Source organism: Rhincodon typus, chromosome 7 (assembly GCF_021869965.1).
Source record: "Rhincodon typus isolate 14 chromosome 7, sRhiTyp1.1, whole genome shotgun sequence".
NCBI classification, from domain to species: domain Eukaryota; kingdom Metazoa; phylum Chordata; class Chondrichthyes; order Orectolobiformes; family Rhincodontidae; genus Rhincodon; species Rhincodon typus.
Window position 1 is genome coordinate 3,821,839 of NC_063338.1, and position 16,032 is coordinate 3,837,870.

At 40.6% G+C, this 16,032-nt stretch overlaps 1 protein-coding gene across 2 annotated transcripts in view; it reads right to left on the reverse strand.

The window, feature by feature from the left end:
- Window positions 1–16,032, reverse strand: part of pcnt (pericentrin) — a 193,198-nt gene that overhangs the window by 167,968 nt on the left and 9,198 nt on the right. The window contains exons 3-7 of one of the 2 annotated variants that reach the window (XM_048598706.1): window positions 10,089–10,315; window positions 7,526–8,022; window positions 5,919–6,414; window positions 4,866–4,949; window positions 2,763–2,921 (exon numbers count right to left, since the gene is read on the reverse strand). In XM_048598706.1, the coding sequence (XP_048454663.1) occupies window positions 2,763–2,921; window positions 4,866–4,949; window positions 5,919–6,414; window positions 7,526–8,022; window positions 10,089–10,315 (1,463 nt within the window). Of the gene's footprint in view, window positions 1–2,762; window positions 2,922–4,718; window positions 4,950–5,918; window positions 6,415–7,525; window positions 8,023–10,088; window positions 10,316–16,032 lie in introns of both variants that reach the window. The other variant, XM_048598705.1, reaches the window with a different exon arrangement.

Consider the following 16,032-nt stretch of genomic DNA (forward strand, 5'->3'; position numbering starts at 1 on the left):
TCAGATATCCTAAATTAATCTAGTCCCATTTGCCAGTGTTTGACCCATATCCCTCTAAACCCTTCCTATTCATGTACTCATCAAAAGGTCTTTTAAATGTTTTAATTGTATTAGTCTCCACCACTTCCTCTGGCAGCTTATTCCATACATGCACCACCCTTTGCATGAGAAGTTGCCCCTTAGGTCCAGTTTAAATCTTTCCCTTCTCACCTTAAACCTATGCCCTCTAATTTTCGACTCCACTACCCTGGGGAAAGATCTCAGTTGGTTTAAAGACCTTGTCTATTCACCCTATCGATGCCCCTCATGATTGTATAAACCTTTATAATGTCACCCCTCAGCGTCCAATGCTTCATGGAAAATAGGCCCATCCTATTCAGCCTCTCCCTACAGCTCAAACCCTCCAACTCTGGCAACATCCTTATAAACCTTTTCTGAACTCTTTTAGGTTTCACAACATCCTTCCCATAGCAGGGAGACCAGAATTGCATGCAGTATTCCAAAAGTGGCCTAACCAATGTCCTGTACAACCACAACATGACCTCCCAACTCCTACACTCAATGCAGTTTCTTAACACCTAAACAAAAAAAAAAGACGGCTGAATTTGTTGCTTACAGGCCAGACAAACCAAGAGTTTTTGAGAAGACACAATATAGGTGATGCCATGCAGGTAGAAGAAATAGATTGTACTATAGTTAACCCTAAAACAGAGGATGGTGACAGCAGAACCCCCGTTTGAGGAAACAAGGATTGTGAACACTTAAAGACCAGAAGGTATCTTGCAACTGAAAATCCACTTGATTATGTTCAAAGGACTGAGTGAAGTGGACTTTGTTTAAAGGTCCAGTGGAAGATCCACCTTGGTGACACAGGGAGATGAGATTTTGTTAATGCTCTACTTTAATCACAAGACTACAATTTTGCAGAGAATGTGGCTCAATCTATATTCAACGCATGGGTTTTCAGTTAAGTTGTTAATTGGGAAAACCCAATTTCTTTAATTTATTGCTCAGGTGCCCACTACATAATGTTTAGTTAATACTAGTTTTACTTTGTTCGCTTCAATAGAAAATCGGAAAACACACAAGGCCAAATGCAGCCGTAATCTTGTATGCCTCATTCTGTCTAAGCGACTGTGATCTGTATGCCCTCGTTTGCTACAATCTGCCTGTACTGCTCGGAAAACAAAGCTTTTTGCTGTACTTAGGCACACGTGACTACAATAAATCAAATCAAATCAAACCTTTTAGACTCCACATTATTCAGGACTGGAAGTACAACTGAAGATAGACAATGCAATCCTCTGGAATTCCTGATGTGCTGAATACGTGGGAATTGCCTAGGGAGTTCCAATTTCTGTTGAGCAATTACTCTAGTCCCCAGGATGCTTCACAAGGAAGAACTACAGTTGAAAAGTTTAGACAGTTCCACAGTACTTACCTGGATAGTTACCCATGAAAATTAGATGAATCTAAAACGCAGTCCAACATCTGTACAACTACAAAACTGACCATCCCCGACTCCCTGTCTCCTGCTGACCACCCAACCTGACTACTCTTTCTGACTGCCCTCCTGGCCTGACCTAACACCCTGAATAAATTTGACTGGACTGCCCCAACTGCTACCAACCACTACCAACCTATAACAATCCTAACCTCTACCCATTTACTCATCTCACCAATTATCCAGAGATCCACCTAACCACCTCATTCACCAATCTTGTACCCACTTAAAGACTCATCCATTCAAACTGGATGTTTAAACTTACCATAAAGCAGCTAGTTCTGTAGGTCTTGTCTTGCCCTGGCTCCACTTAGCTCCAGGAACGTTCCCCAAAGGAGTCTGCGCTGCGCATTTCTGTGAATTCCGGGCTGAAAGAACCCAACCTGGCATGTTCAAAAGCTTTATTCTTCCTATCCAAACACCTTCCTTTAGCACCAGTCCTTTGTCTCTCTATACATGTGTAGCAGCCCCTTCAACACCAGCTTCTTAATATTTATAAACTTATTCATCTCTTTATCATTGACATTATGTAGATCTGTACAAGCAAAAACCAACAGTTTCTGCACAACTCCAACAAAGGCAGAATACAGAAACTGGAAATATGAGATTAAACCAGAAAAAGCTCAACATAGCAAGTCAATCAACATTTGTAGAAATAAAGAAATAAAGAATTAATGCTGCTCCGATGCTTTTTCTCTTCACAGATGCTGCCTGACTTATTGACCATCTCCAGCATTTTCTATTTTATTAGTTATATGATAAAGGTACCAGGTTGTTTTCAGAACCCAAATAGTTAAGACACAGGCGCTTGCAGCTGTTACCCAGGCTGCTGGTGGGTGCTGAGTTCTTAGCACCTTCACTTAGCTGAGATTGACAATAAACACCAAATGGCAGTGCTTTGGATCCATATGTACAATGCCTCATTAGACTTTTAAGCACACTGCTTTTTTAACTGGCAGCTCATTTTCAACTAGGATAACTAATACCTTAACATTTAAATCTCTGCCTCATTGCTTCAGCTTCCGCAAAGAAATAGAGATAGTCACAAATCTAGAGAGCAAGATGTGCATTCATACCCTATAGTCTTGCATGCACTACTGCTGTGCATTCTCAGATCTAGGTTGTATATAATAGAAAAAGACAAGTTGAGGGGAAAAAAATTATTCAACATATAATACAAAAAAAAACCAGTTTACCTGCACCTGTCCCCTTATTCTCTTCCTTTGTTAAACAACCTGCAATTTCTTGTGAATATTACCTTGAGCTGCTTAATTTCTTGAGTAAGTAAGAGCTCAGACTGGTTCTTGAGAAGCTCAAACTCCTCCTGGAACTGCTGTAGTTGCTGTGATTTCTCAATTTCAAATTGGGACTGCAGCGTCTGTCGCACCTTTTCTGCTTCTGACTTGGCTGTATGAACCTAGCAATCGAAATTACAAGCAATGAGTACAGTAGGTCGCTGAACTGATGAGGCAGTAAAACTAAATCTCAGAATTACACGGACAAATATTTAAGTTCATTCAAAGATATCATGGTCAAGACATATTTTAAAATAATTATCTTTGTTTGTAAATAATGCAGAAATTTGATGCTACTTATTTGAAGGTATTATTATCGAGTTGAATTGCACTTCCATGGGTTAATTCCAAAACATTATCTTTAGCCACATGACATAAAATTCAGAAGTAAGGCATTATAGCCTGTCAAACATCTATTCAGGATAGTATTTTTCATACAGGCCAGTTTCAGACAAATGGCATTTAATAACTAAACCTACAGCGAAAATCAGCATAACAATTCTTTCAAAAAATAATTAATACCCAGGCCAGTATTTATTTCTCAACCCTAAAATTCCCAAGAAGGTGATAATAAGCTGTTTTCCTGAATCACTACAGTCTGCGTGGTGAAAATTCTCTCAACAGTACTTTTAAGTACGGAGTTCTGGGTTTTTGACCCTGCAATGGAGGAATGGTGATATACTTTCAAGTTAGGTTATTGTGTGGCTTGGAGGTAGGGATGAACCTATGCATCTTCTGCCCTTCTCCTTCCAAGTAGGTAACACTTGATACTAATGTCAACAATGCCTTCCATCAATTTGCTGTTGATAAGTATACTGATGCCATTTGGATGGTCAGCAATGTAACTGTACTGGCTTGGGATGCAACCTTCCCTTTTGTACTTTTTCTGCCTTTCCCTGCTTCTGTGCTACTTTAAATTTATTACATCCAACTCTTTCTAGTTGTGATGAAAAATAACTTCAAAGTTTGATTCTGTGCACTCATGATGAGTCATCATTTGAACAGTCAGTTCATTGAATAAATCAAATTAGTCCAGTTTATTTTATAATCTCTTTATCAAACATTCCTGCAACCTATATAACACTGTTTATCTGAATTCAAAAATGTCCACCACCCACTCAGTATTGTCTTAGACCTTTCAATGTTCACAGAATTAAGCCATACATTTTTGTTACCAATAAAAGCAATTTTAAAGGCACTCTTCCCAAGCAAACTAAGATACACAGAACTGCCTGCCATACAGAACATTTACTGTATATTAACTATATCATGATTTATAATTGGCTTTCATTTGAGTTTGCCATACAGTAGCTATGGTAAATGCACACAAGGACTCCAGCAAGTGGGCAGTATCCAGTTCACGTACATTAGCATCAGTAGGCAGTCAAGGAGATTCAAATGCTGCAAATAAAAGCAGAACATTCACGAAATACTTGCGGCTTTACATCATGGGCTACAGTTATAGTATTAAATTACTAGATAGTGAGAAAATGCCCAATTGTGAACGGCCCACTGCTGACAATGAATGTTGCTATTTTAACTGTATGCAGATATTGGGCATTAACTGAGGATTCACTACAGTTCATGTAAAAATAGGTATGGGTTAAAATGGTGGCTGCTGCGTTCAAAGGTGCATGCTTATAAAGATGTTACTTTGTAACTAAATGTATCAAAGTGCCTCAAAATTGTCTCCAGTTCTAACCTCACCAACTACCTGGTAGTAGAACAGAATTTCAATTTTGGATTCAATCTCTAACAGCCATTCTTCAGTCAAAAATAGCTGATTAATTTTCCCAGTCCCACTATATTGCTGAAGCAGGAATATCATGGATTAGATTGCCCTTTTCACATTGATGGATCCTTTGATCCAAAACGGTGGTTGAAAGTTCAGTTCCTGTAGAACCTGAAGCAGCACAAACCTGTTCTTTTTGATTTTGCATCTCAATCTTTGTTAGCTCTTCACTAAGCTTCCGTGCATACTCCTTTTTCTGTTTCTCAGCCTCTGTAGACTGCAGCATTTGAAGCTCCTTGAGTGCCTGCTGATGCTGATCTTCAAGGTGAAGTACCTCATCTCGAATTACATCAAGGCGCTTCTGATGCTCCTGTTCCAGTAAAGCCCTCTGGTTGCCTAGAGCTGCCTCCAAATCTTCCTGCAAAATACACCAATAAGTGAGCAAAAGTCAAAAGTTGATTCAGTCTCTTTCTTATAAAACAAAAATACTTTTTGTCTTTTTTTTTAAGTCAATGGTTGCATTACAAATTTTGAGACCTTAGGAATCAAAAGAAGGAAAAGTTGCAGTACAGAATTAGATTAGCAGCTTCCACTTAAAATTGTGAAAACAAAATTGCTGAATTGTCAGGACCTGGAATACTACCAGCAAAAGTTGATCGCACATAACTCCAAAACAATTGGATAGATACAGATCATGAAGAATGCGTAGGGCTATGGACAAAAAATGGTCATAAAACATCTTGTTTTTAAAATTGTTATCTTTCATGGCTTCTCCGCTCTCTCAATCTCCCCGCACTCACATCAATCAGGTTCAGGCTGATCTACATCTGTCCTCGAGCAATCCCAATTTTTGTTGCTTCACTTGGAAAGATCATGACCTAAAACAGTATCTCTGCTTCTCTCTACAAAGTTGCTGGCAGAACCGCTAAGTATTTCCTAAATGTTCTGCTTTTATATAAATGTAAGTTGTTGTCAGGATATAAAGCTATGTTTGAATGAAAACCTGCACAGGCATGACAGGCTGAACAGCTTCCTTCAATGTTATAGATTTCTGTGATTCCATGACAATTAGGGACAGAAATATCTAACTGGAAAACTTGAGAAAGAAAATGTGGATTTAATATTTGCTTTCAAGGAAGAACAGGATCAAACTGAAATAACTTAGGCCTCCACACATCTGGCTTATTTTAACATATTTTCTTATCCATTATTTCTAGGTATACATTAAACAGAGGAAAATTACGCATTGTTTACTAAAATTTTCTCCATTCTAAGTGAGGCTAAATATTTATTATAAGTTAACAATTGGAATACAGAACAATTTGGTAACACACTTTTCTGTCTGGTCTGGAACCAACATAACACAACTGTAACTAAATCTGGCAACCTTGTGGATCTCCTCGAGCTCTGTTGCCATGTCTCTCATTTTTTCCAGGTGAATGGCAGCTAGTTCCTTTCGGATTGTCTCCTGTGCATCACTCAGTTCAGCCTCATGGTCAGTTTTCAGCTGATTTACTTCCCCAGCTAGTTTCTCTGCATACTCTCTCTTCATTGTCTGTAAATTTGCCTCAGAGGTTTTCACTGCCTCCTGCAATCTCTGAATCTCTGTCTGGTATTTACATGTTGCATCTTCCAGATCTGCCGAGTGCTTCAATTTCAAGGCATCCAAAGTAGCCAACTTCTCTTTCTCCACAGCCTCCATTTCAGCTTGATGCTTGGTGTGCAACTTAATTTTCAAATCCGCTAATTGATTCTGATGGCATGATATCAGATGTTTGCTTTGGCTTTCTAGCTCCTCCACATGCCTTTTCTTCAGCTCCTGGAGAAGGGTCTCCTGTTCAGACATAAAATTGTCCATCATCTGTTTGTGATCTTCCATGAACCTAAAAAGTTTATAAGGAAATAAAAACTAAAATTAATGCATAGAATATTAAGATGTGAAGCATTCATTTCAATAATTTAAATGAGTTTCAATTTTTAATTCCATCGCCACACAGTTCTGCCAAGAAACACAGAATCTCAATAAAGATGATTTTAGACTCACAAGTGATATTGAGACTTTTACTTCTGCTGGAATTACCTTCTGGAGGTCAGATGGAGAGAAGGCAATGGCAAAAGAAAAAGAACAAATAGAAAAAGAGAAAAAGAAATAAGGGCCATACAGAAACATTCCTCTGGGCAGTAAATGACTTGCGTAGAACCCCAGGTGAGTAAGATTCTATATCATCTGCTGAAGGAATAGACTGGCTTGCCTATGACTGATTTTATTTTTCAAAGTGCAGATGATATTTTGCAAAGGGCAATGGGCTCAATCATGTCGGGCCCCCGGAAACACAGGTCATTTTCAGATCATTCACAGGTCATTGGGTGCAAAAGCAACTAGTGGAAAAAGAGAATCAGGCTTGGGAACAGAATATCAGTGTGCAACAAGAAAAAAATATTCCATAATGTCTCAAGAACAACCAACAGAATAATGCTTTGAAATTTCAATGATGCTCTTAATTACCACAGTGGCCATGGAGACATTTCATTTCTCTGTACCATAAACGTCTACTGCCCTTATTTATGCATAAGAGGAAGAAACTGGTGAGGATGAAGACAGAACCAATATACATTTTTACATGGCATCCTGAATAGATGGTTTGAGGGAACAAATGGGTTATTTTCATTGCATATTTCATGCTTCATATTATTCACTGAACTGACAATGCATCCTGAATCCAACTCAGAAGAGTATTCTGTACAATCTGCTGTGGATCATTTTATACATTCATTTTATTTTCTCAGGTGACAAAGGTAAATTAGGGATTAGTGCACTGAAAGGTAGGGAATTTTGAGTTCAGAAAGAATTGGATTAAAGTATCCACAAAAACAAAAACTCTTTTTCTCCCCAGATAGCTATTATTCTGTTTGCATTACTTGTACCAAATCCCGGAAAATTGTTCCAATACATGGCAATATTTCATTCCCAAGCCATGTCTACGTATTACTAACCTGTTCTGTACTTCTAGGTGTTTCACAGTTGATTGCGCCTGCACATTGACTTGGAATTTCTCAAACTCCTCTGCCATCAGAGACTTTGCCGTGGTAAGTTCAGCATCAAACTGCACTTGGATTTTCTGGCGTATTGCCACAATTTCTGGTAACTGTTCATTCGTAAGACCGTCCTGAATTTGCTGCAGATGTTTTTTTTCTTCCTTTAGCTGTATATCAAGTTCAGAGATTGTGGCACACTGTTCTTCTTGAGCCCGATTCATTTCTGCATTCCTCTGGTTAAATTCCTCCCCCATTGCTCGCCTTTCTTCTTCAAATTCATTGTTGAGCTCCTTGCGTAAAGCTGATATTTTCTGTTCAGTGCTGGCTTGTAGCTCCTCTCTTAAAATCTTCAATGCACGTTCTTTCTCCATTGCACATTCCTGCATTTTGGCCTCAAGTTCTTCTCTGCTGGCCTCAAGTTTATGGCTAGCTTTTTCCAGTAACAGGGCTTTGTCCTGAAAATAATCACAACAGGAAAATACCAAATTAAGTCCCCATTTGCAAGGTTGGTCATTGAAACAAATATGCGCAGCCTTAACAAACAGCTGTAAAACCATTAATGCGAACCACAAAATAGGCACAACACAGGAGGTCACCATTTAGCCTGTCAAGTCTGTGCAGGCTCTCCAAAACAGAAATTCAGGTATTTTCATTACCTGATCTCAGTGGCCCTGAAATTCTCTCCAGATGCTTATCCAACTTCCTTTTGAAAGCCACTATTAAATCCGCCTCCACTACACTCTCAGGCAGTACATTCAGATTCCAGCTACTTGCAGTCCTCAGGCCCCTTACACCAATGAGAACAGTTTCCCTCCTTCCACCATAGCCAGCCTCCCTAAGATTTTAACCTATAGTTTGGAGAGGATTTTTTTTAAATGTGGAGGGACGCCTGTTAAGAACAAGCTGAAATCAAGGAAGGTTTACTCAGAACACTCTACCCAACTGATACTTCCGAAAAGAAAGCCATCTTGGTGAGTTCAGGCTGAAGCGATTTTGTCCTTCTAAAACAGCAATTAAAGAAACATCTCAAGATTGTTTATCCCTAGGAATCTTTGCCACTTGCCAGAACATCAAACTTTGGGACCTCTAACACTTTATATTTTTGTCTTCAAGAATAACCCATCATAATTATATATTACTGACTTGTGAATATTAACCAATCATTGTCTCTTCATTGAATAAGTATCGGTTTAATAGTAAATACATAATTGTGTTCACTAATAAGCCTGATTGATTGATCTTGTTCTTTAAACCCTGATACAGATATAGTATTTAAATTGGCCACTTTGGAAAATGGGAAAAGTATTTTCCTTTACCTTGTGGCCTGTGAAGTAGTGGGACTAGAGTGACAGCGCATTCCACCAGCCTTGATCATAACAACAATCAATGCTCACAATGTGATCTCCTTTACATTGGGAGACCAAATTAGATTGACAACTCTGCAAAACATCTCAGATTGTCTGCAAATGTGACTCCAAGTCTCAGGTGGTTGCTGTCATGCTGCCATCTCTATTCTTGGTCTACTCCTGTGAAGCTCAATACTAGCTCAAGGAAGAGCCCCTCATTGTTTGATGAAGAACTTCACATCCTTCTGAGCTCAACGATGAATCCAACAATTTCGGACCAAAATATCTGTGTGCTTCCCCCATTCCCTCTTCTTTTGTTTGCAGGTTTTGGTTCTGTGATTTTCTCATCTTTAATTTGGATGACAGATATTGATTATTCTACTGTTTAGCCCTTTGGCAGCTCATTTATTGTCTTCTGCCCATGCCCTCACACAGATCTTCTCTTTGGAGTTTTTAAACTTCCCCTCCCTTTGTTTCACCCAGCTACTGGATTTCTAACTTTTCTCAGTTCTGATGAAAGAACATAACTTGAAAAGTTAACTCTGTTCCTCCTATATGCTGCTTGATCTGCTCAGTAGTTCCAACATTTTCTACTTTTATTTCTCAACAATCTTACTCTATTACCTTCAATAATTCACCCATTAAAATCCTCATGTGTTTATCCTCTTTCAAATTGTACCATTTAGTTTATATTGCCTCTTCTGCACTATTTTTATAGCAATGTGGAAATAACTTTTTATTTAGGGTCTTATCAATCTTTAAAATAAGCTAATTCTTCACAAGCAAACTTTAGATCAATCCCAACAACCTCTTGAATGGATTTCATGCTTTCAGTTATTATACTTACACTTAATAAATTATTTTTATGTTTTAAGTGTCTTGCTTGGTGTTTGGATTTCACTGCTGCCTTCCCAGGCAAATAATTGAAAACTTACCTCAAGATAAGGTCGGTGCACGAAAAATATTACCTGGTACAACCCGGTGGTGTTATTCAAGCTGACCAAATCTGGAGATCCGAGAGACAGAAGGATAAGATGCAAAAGTTTTCAAGGTTATTTTCCTTGATGGAATATCTGCATAACTGAAACGCATGCGTAATTTGAACTTCTCAGAAATAAACTACACCTTTACTTAAAATAAAGAGAAATAAATAAAGAATGGAAACCAAAATTGACCTGGTTAATTTGCTTGAGCTGCTTGGTAAGCTCCATTGTTACAATGGCATGATCTCTCTTCAGATATTCAATTTCTTCCTGCAGACAAGCAATTTTCTTTCTTTCAGAGTCCACTGCAGCTAATTTGTCCATCTCCATTTCCTCCAACTTTCGGACATACTCTTTCACTTCCATCTCTACTTCTCGGGCAGTCTGTTGTGCACACTGGAGTCGTAACTGAGTAATCTCTACAAAATAAATTACATGCACTTAAATAGTTGTTCCTTAAGAGAAAGAAACATAATTCTTGTTTTCTCTGAATTTATTAGAACAAATAATCACTTCATTTGACTAGCTTATGAAAGAGTTTCCCACTTCCCCAAGAAAGTGGGTGACAACAATAAGCATATAACTGCACAACTTTGAAGCAAGTTTTATTAGTCAATACACTTCAACTCAGTTGTAGTAGCAATGAAAACCATGCAGGCTTTAAAAATCCACTGTACACGATCTATATGCATAACCAATGGAAATACTCTCCATCTAAAGGAAGCCTAAGTGCTTGTAGTACATGGCAGGTGCAACTAAAATTCCAAGTGAGATTATCAGCATTAATGCTACTTGAAGATGAATCCTGATTGGCAGCAGTGTAAAAAGCAATAATCTTCAGCTTGGCTTATTAAAAGTGAAATGGAAAGCAAAAGGGTACAAACAAGTTCAAAGTCCCAATGTTGTGACAGAAGCAATGAGAAGGATAGAGAAAGAACAGATTAAACAAATCAAGACAGTCAATGGGTCAGTTCTGATGTTAACAGCAAGGAATGAAGTGCCATAATTCTGGTCCCTAAGGAGCAGCAGCACAGTGGCTCAGTAGTTAGCACTGTTGCCTCACAGCGCCAGGGATCCAGGTTCAATTCCAGCCTTGGGTTTGCATGTTCTCCCTGCTTCTGCCCCCAGGTGCTCCAGTTTCCTCCCAAAGTGCAAAGGTGTGCAGGGTACGTGGACTGGCCATGCTAAATTGTCCAGATCGTCCAGGGATGTCTAAGCCATAGAAAATGGGGTGTTACGGGGAGAGGGTGGGTGGGTGGGTCTGGCAAGATGTTCTTCGAAGGGTCAGTGCAGACTGCTCCCACGCTGTAGGATTCTATGGTTTGAAGGAGAAAATCAGTGCTCAGGAGTTCAAATCCTATTATGGCAGCTATGTCCAAATTGAGAATAGTCCAAGAATGACTTTCAACAGCAGAACATGTGCTACAGAGTCGTGCAGGTGCTACATGACTGAACTTGCAACATGTAACAACACAATGCTGAAAATGAGAAACACAACTGAAATTGCTGGAAAAACCTAGACAGTGTGGCAGCATTTGTGGAGAGGAAGCAGAGTTAATGTTTTGTGTTCAGTGGCCCTTCTTCAGAACTGATTGTAGCACAGAAAAGGTCGGCATACATGCTGAAAATGGGGTGCGGAGGAGGGAGAAGTAGATGGAGATGGAGATGGAGCTCAGAGAGAGAGAATGACAGTCAGGCAAACAAACAAATGGGTAAATAAAATAATAACTTTCTCCCAAGGATACACATATCATACTGTGATTATTCAAAGGATGCAATCACCATTAAGCATGCAGAAGTTTCATTTAGCAACCAATTGAACCAATTGTCATGCTCACTTACAGGTACAAATATACAAAAGGTTGACTGGAAAATTACGAACTGGTGTCTCTAGCCTGTCCCATACAACCAAATGTCCTATAAACTTCTCTTTTCAACCAAGCTTCTGACCATCTACCCAAAAATCTGCTTATGTGACTAATGCAAAATTTTGTTTTGTAATGTTTCTCTGAAGCATTTCATCTTTTGTTATGTTAAATACACCCAATAAGTAGAAGTAGTTTTCATAATTAATAGCAGACACTCGTAGCCCACTTGGAGTTCTGTAATCGTAGAGTCATAGAGTAACACAGCATGTAAACAGGCCCTTCGGCCCAAACTGGTCAACGCTGACCATGGTGCCCACTCTGCTAGCTCCAGTCGTCTGGATTTGGTTCATATTCCTCTAAGCCCTTTTCATCCATGTACTTATCCAAATGTTTTTTAAATGTTGCTATTGTATCTGCCTCAACCACTTTCACCAACAGCCCATTCAATTTATGCACTACTCTTTACATGAAGAAGTTGCCCCTCAGGTCCTCCTTAAATCTATCCCCTCTCACCTTAAACCTATGCCCTCTAGTTTTCAATTCCCCATCCTTGGGAAAAAACCTAGATGCATTCATCCTATCAATGCCCCTCATGATTGAATACACCTCAATACGGTGACCCCTCATTCTCCTACAATCCAAGGAATAAAGTCCTAACCTGGCCAACCTCTGCCTATAACTCAGGCCTGAGGAGAAAATTTCATCAAAAATTTCCCCCATCTCTTGTAGCTCCACACATAGATGGCCATGCTGAATCTTTAAGGGGACCTATTCTCTCCCTAGCCACCCTTTTACTCTCAATATAGCTATAAAACCTCTTGGGATTATCTTAATTAACGTTATCTGCCAGATCAATCTCATACCCTCTTTTTGCACTTTTGATTTCCCTTTTAAGTGTGCTTCTACACTTTTTATACTCATCCAGGGATTCACTTGAGCCCGATAGCTTAAACCCAGAGCCTCAATATCCCTTGTCAGCCAGGGATTCCTAAACCTGCCAGCTTTTCCCTTCACCCTACCAGGGACACACTGTCCCTGGACTCTTGATATCACACTTTTAAAAGCCTCCCATTTGCCAGTTGTTCCTTTTCCTTCAAACAGACTCACCCAATCAACCTCTGCTAGATCCTGCCCAATGGCACCAAAATTGGCCCTGCTCCAGGTTAGCACCTTAACCTGTGGACCTGTCTTATCTTTTTCCATAACCATGTTAAAACTCAGAGAGTTATGGTCACTGGACCCAAAGTGCTCTCCGACTGACACTTCAATTACATGCCCAACCTCGTTTCCTAAGAGGAGGTCCAGTGTTGCACCCTCCCGAGTAGAGTCTCTACATAATGATTTAGGAAACTTTCTGAGACACATTTGACAAATTCCACCCCGTCCGGGCCTTTTACACTCTGGATGGCCCAGTCAACACAGGGGAAATTAAAATCTCCAACCAATACTACTCTGTTATTCTTACTGGTATCTGCAATCTCTCTACACATCAGCTCCTCTAGCACCTGCTGGTTATTTGGGGGTCTATAATACAGTCCCAACAGAGTGACCATCCCTTCTTGTTTCTAAGTTCTAACCATATGGCCTCATTTGACGACCCCTTAAGAATATCCTCTCTCAGCACTGTTCTTATGTCGTCCTTTATCAGAAGGGCCATTCCTCCCTTTACTGTGCCCCCAGCTATCCTGAATAGTAAACTTGTTCTTGATGGTTTATGTATTTTCCCCTGCCTTCTGGATGGCCCCTCTCTTATTCAGAGTTCCATTCCCCTGCTAAACTAGTTTAAACCCTTCCAGGTAACACTAGCAAATCTCCCTGTGAGGATGTTGGACCTCCTCCGGTTCAAGTGCAACCTGTCACTTGGGAACAGTTAAAAAATACCTACGTCAAAGAGAATAACATCTGGAAAGTCCTCCCCAAATCATTTAGACAATAAGCAAGTCTGACCTAGAGTCATAGAGTCCGACAGCACAAAGTCAGGCCCTTCTGCCCAAACTGGTCCATGCCGACCAAAATGTTCATCCACACTAACCCCATTTCCCTGCACTTGGCCCATATCCTTCTAAATCTTTCCTATCCAAGTATTTGACCAAATGCCTTTTAAATGTTGTTAATGTACCCGCCTTAGCCACTTCTGCTGGCAGCTCATTCCATATGAAAACGACCTTCTATGTAAAAAAAGTTGCCTCTCAGATCCCATTTATTCTTTCCCCTCTTATCTTAAACTGATGCTCTCTAGTCCTTGATTCCCCAACCCTGGGAAAAAGACTGAGTGCATTCACCCTATCCATGTCTCTCATAATTATATGCACTTCTCTAAGATTCCCTCCTCAGTCTCCTGCGCTCTAAAGAAAAAGTCCTAGCTTGTCCAACCTCTCACTATAACTTAGTCCCTTGCATCCTGGCAACATCCTTGTAAATTTCTTCTGTATTCTTTCCAGTTTAATAACATCTTTCCTATAGCAAGGTGACCAAAACTCAACACAATACTCGTTGTGGCCTCCTCTACATCAGGGAAACCAAGCGGAGGCATGGGGACCGCTTTGCAGAACACCTACGCTCGGTTCGCACTAAACAACTACACCTCCCAGTCGTGAACCATTTCAACTCCCCCTCCCATTCCGCAGACGACACGTCCATCCTGGGCCTCCTGCAGTGCCACAACGAAGGTTGCAGGAACAGTAACTCATATTCCGCTTGGCAACCCTGCAGCCCGATGGTATCAATGTGGACTTCACAAGCTTCAAAATCTCCCCTCCCCCTACTGCATCCCAAAACCAGCCCAGCTCGTCCCCGCCTCCCTAACCTGTCCTTCCTCCCACATCAGGCCCCACCACCATCTCCTACCTACTAACCTCATCCTGTCCCCTTGAACTGACCTATCTCCTCCCTACCTACACTCACTTTTACTGGCTCCATCCCCGCCTCTTTGACCGGTCTGTCTCCTCTCCACCTATCTTCTCCTCCCCACCTATCTTCTCCTCCATCCATCTTCTATCCATCTCCCCCTCTCTCCCTATTTATTTCAGAACCCCCATCCCCTCCCCCATTTCTGAAGAAGGGTCTAGGCCCGAAACGTCAGCCTTCCTGCTCCTCTGATGCTGTTTGGCCTGCTGTGTTCATCCAGCTCTAGACCTTGTTATCTCACAATACTCCAAGTGCGGCCTCACCAACGTCCTGTACAACTCCAACATGATTTCCCAACTTCCCCATCAATCAGGGCATTGAGTATAGGACAGTGTGTGAAAAAGCCTTCTTCACAGCCCTGTCTATCTGTGACTCCACTTTCAGAGATCTGTGAACCTGAACTACAAGGTCCCTCTGTTCCACTACACACCCCAAGGCCCTACCATTCATCATGAAATTCCTACCTGGATTTGACTTTCCAAAACACAACATCTCAAACTTATCTATATTAAACTCTATTTGCTGTTTCACAGCCCAGTCCCCCAGCTGATCTAGATCCTCCTGTAATTATTCTTAACGTTCCTTATTGTGCACAATAGTGCCTATTTTAGCGTCATCTACAAACTTACTAATCATGCTTTGTACATTCTCATCTAAATCGTTGATACAGACAACAAACAGCAATGGGCCCAGCACCAAACCCTGAGGCACACCACTAATCACAGGCCTCCAGTCTGACAAGCATATTACCCACTGCTTCCTACTATCAAGCCAATTGAATATCCAATTTGCTAGCTCTCCTTGGATTCCACGCAATCTAACCTTCCAGAGGAACCTACCGTGTGGAATCCTATCAAAGGCCTTACTGAAATCCCTACAGATTACGTCAACCGCGCTGCCCTCAACCACCTTCCTGGCCACTTCATCAAAGAACTGTAACAAATGTGTGAGGCATGATCTCCCATGCACAAAGCCATGCTGACTACTCCTACGCAAACCATGTCTTTCCAAATGCATGTATATCTCATTCCTCAGAATCTTCTCAAGTAACTTACCTACCACAGATGTTAGGCTTACTGGTCTATAGATTCCAGGATTTTCTTTGCAGTCCTTCTTGAATAAGGGCACAACATTCACTACCCTCCAGCCTTCTGGGACCTCACCCGTGGCTAACGATGATGCAAAAATATCAGCCAGGGTTCCCGCAATTTCTTTTCTAGCCTCTTGCAGGGTTCTTGGATATATCCGGCTGGGACCAGGACATTTACCCACCTTCATACATTCTAATACCTCCAACACCTCCTCTACTCTGATATGGACTGTCCCCCAAGATATCACCACTAACTTGCCCAAGTTGCCAA